This window comes from Neodiprion pinetum, chromosome 4 (genome assembly GCF_021155775.2).
Source record: "Neodiprion pinetum isolate iyNeoPine1 chromosome 4, iyNeoPine1.2, whole genome shotgun sequence".
Lineage (NCBI taxonomy): Eukaryota > Metazoa > Arthropoda > Insecta > Hymenoptera > Diprionidae > Neodiprion > Neodiprion pinetum.
In genome coordinates this window covers 12,836,693-12,840,324 of record NC_060235.2, presented here as the reverse complement: position 1 = coordinate 12,840,324, position 3,632 = coordinate 12,836,693, and the positions used below count along the sequence as shown (strand labels likewise).

At 43.8% G+C, this 3,632-nt stretch overlaps 1 protein-coding gene across 1 annotated transcript; it reads left to right on the top strand.

Moving 5' to 3' along the window:
• Positions 1-720: 720 nt before the first annotated feature.
• LOC138190841 (uncharacterized) lies at positions 721-1,890 on the top strand. Its single transcript, XM_069135360.1, has one exon. It carries the CDS (start codon positions 721-723, stop codon positions 1,888-1,890), a length of 1,170 nt encoding a protein of 389 aa, XP_068991461.1.
• The last annotated feature ends 1,742 nt before the right edge of the window (positions 1,891-3,632 follow it).

Here is a 3,632-nt window from a genome sequence, read left to right as displayed (position 1 = left end):
AAATCTAATACTCAAGAACAGAAAAATTAAATTGACCGGTACTAACATTTTTATTGAGCCAGACAGAACAGCCAGGGAGCGAGAAATAGACTGGAATGTCAGAACGCTCGCTAAACAACTAAGAAGCGAAAGTAAAAAACCCGTAAGAAAAGGGAATAAAATTCTGGTGGACGATCTTGTCTACTCCTGGAACCCGGAAACAAACAAGATGATGCCTCAATCAAGGAACTCCAGCTTGCTTTCGGGCAGCATGGAGTGGACAGAATCAAAGTCAAAAAAGTAATTAGCACACCCGTGGGAACATCCACAGTCAAAATCACATTTTGGAACCTTCATGGCTTCTTGAACCTTGAGCCAAGCTCAATAACTGGAGATTCCGACATCATCGCAGCTTGTGAAACTTGGATAACCCATACGTACACACCTGTTTATCTGAATAAATACAACATCTTTTGGTCCGAGGCGTTGAGAGAACATGCAGTAGGTAGAGCAAGCGGCGGTCTAATAACGGCAGTTAATACACAATATAATTCCTCGTTAATCGAAGCTTCCCCTTGGTGGATCTTCACTGAAATTCAACTCGGATCATCCGTAGCTGTTATTGGGTCAGTATACTTCCGCAAATGTCTTGACCTCCGTTACTTACTCGATATTTTTCAGAGCATCATCGACGACATCAAAACTCAGCGCACATACGACTTGTTTATTATAGGCGGTGACATGAACGCTAAAGTCGGCACCCTGAATCCATGGCCAGCTGATCTCTTCACCGGAAGCCAATTATACGACATTCTTCGCACTACTGATAATTTTACCTGTGAAAGGGGTCGGATGATCACGGAATTCATGGTTGACAACGACTTTGTACTTTTGAATGGGAGGACAGTCAGTGATTCTCCAGCTCAACCGACGTACGAAAACCTTGGCTCATCAATCATTGACTTAATTTGGATTGACATACCGTCTCTGCGCCTTGTAAACGATCTGGTAGTTCAAATGGAGCCGTCCATGTCCGACCATTATCCAGTATGTCTCAGTATCTCGCTGGAAACCTATACTCCGCCAGTTAAAAATGATAACCCGAAAAAACCACAATTTTCCAAGATTAAATGGACGAATAACGCTGCCGATCCTTACCTTGAACAACTGTCTAATCTCTTGATTCCAGCTGACACGGAAACCCTAGCAACTGACAACTTACAGTCGCTCCTGCATTGCCACATGTACATTGCTGCTGAAAAAGCTAACCTGGTGAAAACTCTAGGTTTCGACGGAAATAGCTGGACTACTCGCAACCCGTGGTTTGACTCAAGCTGTAAGGTAGCAAAAAGCGAGCTAAGAAAAGCATTAAAAAAACTTAAAAACGATCGAAGCAATAATATACTCAAACAGGATGCCACTCTTTGTAAAAATAAGTACCGGGAAATATGCAAAGCTAAGAAAAAAGCTCACATTGACAGTATAAAATCGGCTTTTGCCAACGTCACGGCTCCAACAGACTTCTGGGCCGCAGTTAGAAAATTCAGCTTCAAGCACAGCTCTTCCCCTGACATCTCAATCGACAGCTGGAACAAGTTTTATGCTGCGATCTCCAAGCCAAGAGTTGTCACGCCTTCTATTTCTGCAAGCATCACAAACGACATCCTTGATGCTGAAATTTGGTTTCCGGAGCTCAACTCGGTTCTTAAATCTCTGAAACCCGGCAAAGCTGCCGGCCCCGACTTACTAACCAATGAACTATTCCAAACTCTAACGGCACAGCATACAAACTTGCTAATAGTTCTATTCAACAGAGTGCTCAATGAAGAGCGTGTACCAAAAAATTGGGCAAAGATATGGTTGTCAATGCTGCATAAAAAAGGTGCCAAGATTAGTTCTATGGATGGATAAGGAAAAGGTCCTGCCGGACTCTCAAATGGGCTTCAGAAAAGGGCGCAGCTGCACAGATGCCATTTTCACACTCCTCAGTGCCATTCAATTACAGTTTCGACACAACGATGGCAGAGAAATATACGGTATTTTTGTTGACTTTCAAAGGGCATTCGACTCGGTACCCCATGGGCGTCTGTGGCAGAAACTACTTGATCTAAAGGTCAGTAGCAAGTTTATCAACACAATGAAATCTCTATATGACCAAGCGACCATGCAGGTTAGAACCAAGGAAGGTCTCACGGAAGTCTTTGATGTTACTGAAGGCGTCCTACAAGGCGAATCTTTAAGTCCAGACCTGTTCCTACTATACTTGCACGATTTTGAGCAGTTTTTCCGATCTAAAGGTCTTCATGGCTTGGACATCAATGGAGTAGTCGACATTCTTTTGCTGCTGTACGCCGACGACACCGTAATCTTCGCCCGTTCGCATATGGATCTTCTACGCAAGCTGCGTGCCCTCGAAGAGTACTGTGACCTGAACCAGCTAACAGTCAACAAGTCAAAAACAAAAATTCTCGTGTTCAAAGCAGCTGGTAGAATACGAGAATGCCCTACTCGGTATAGGACCTACAAACACACTTGCCTGGACTTGGTCAATAGTTATACCTACCTAGGTGTCGAGGTGTCCACCTCTACCAGAGGTCTGGCAGCACTACAGTCTGCTACTAATAAAGCAAAAAGTGCTTCAGGAGCGTCCTTGGCCTTACTGGCTAAAGCAAAGTGCGTCTCTTGGAACGCGTACAACAAGATATTTGACAGTATGGTCTCGACGGTATTTTTATACGCTATCCCAGCCTGGGGTCTCTGGTATAGAAACTCCCTGGAAGCTGCTCAAACTTTCTTTTTCAAGAAACTGTTCAAACTACCCAGGAACACCCCAGACTGGGCAGTACGTTTGGAGCTCGGACTCGATCCTATGGCTCTGAAGGCCATGACCAGTATATGGAGATGGTTGATCAAAACTCTTAGGGCGGATGACAACTGCTTGCACAAAATCTGCCTCCTGCGCCTCCTCAACCTGGCTAAAAACACCACGACCGCCTCACCGCATAACTGGGCCACACAGATAAGAGCTTTTTTAATGGAATGTGACGCGTCAGATCTAATTGATTCGATCGATCCCAACCTCTGGGAATCCGAGATGGAGTCCACTCTGAATCGGTATCAAAGTATCCTTCATAGCAACGACTTAAGCGCAGCAAGAAACTCCAAGTCACTCGAATTCTCCCTGCCTCATGCAGAACCTCGGGTCCCAGTCAGATATCTCCTAATGAAGATTCCGCTCAGCAGCAAGCGACTGATAGCCCAACTGAGGCTTTCAAACAAACATAACTGCTTTTTAATCACAGACAACCTTATGACAAAATTTGCTCGGAACTCTGCATGTCAATTATGTAATCTAAAAGAGCCGGATACAGTCGAGCACTTACTGATCACCTGCCCCTACTACGTGGGCTTCAGGAATTAATATCTGCAAAATTCACTGTGCAGCAGTGAACAAATACCAGCATTATTCTCATCATCTGACGCAAAAACTCTCTATGCAATTGTCAACTACGTCACCAAGTCACTAAATCTTAGAGCCTGGGCTCTGCATCTCTAACTTGTTTAAATTGTTTGAATGTAATTGTTTGACTGAATGACTACTTATATTTTGTACTTATACTTATATTTATAATTTATCTGAAATTTTAATCAAG

Coding starts and splice junctions, on each gene's coding strand:
- LOC138190841 (XM_069135360.1), top strand. CDS start 721: ATGAACGCTAAAGTCGGCACCCTGAATCCATGGCCAGCTGATCTCTTC.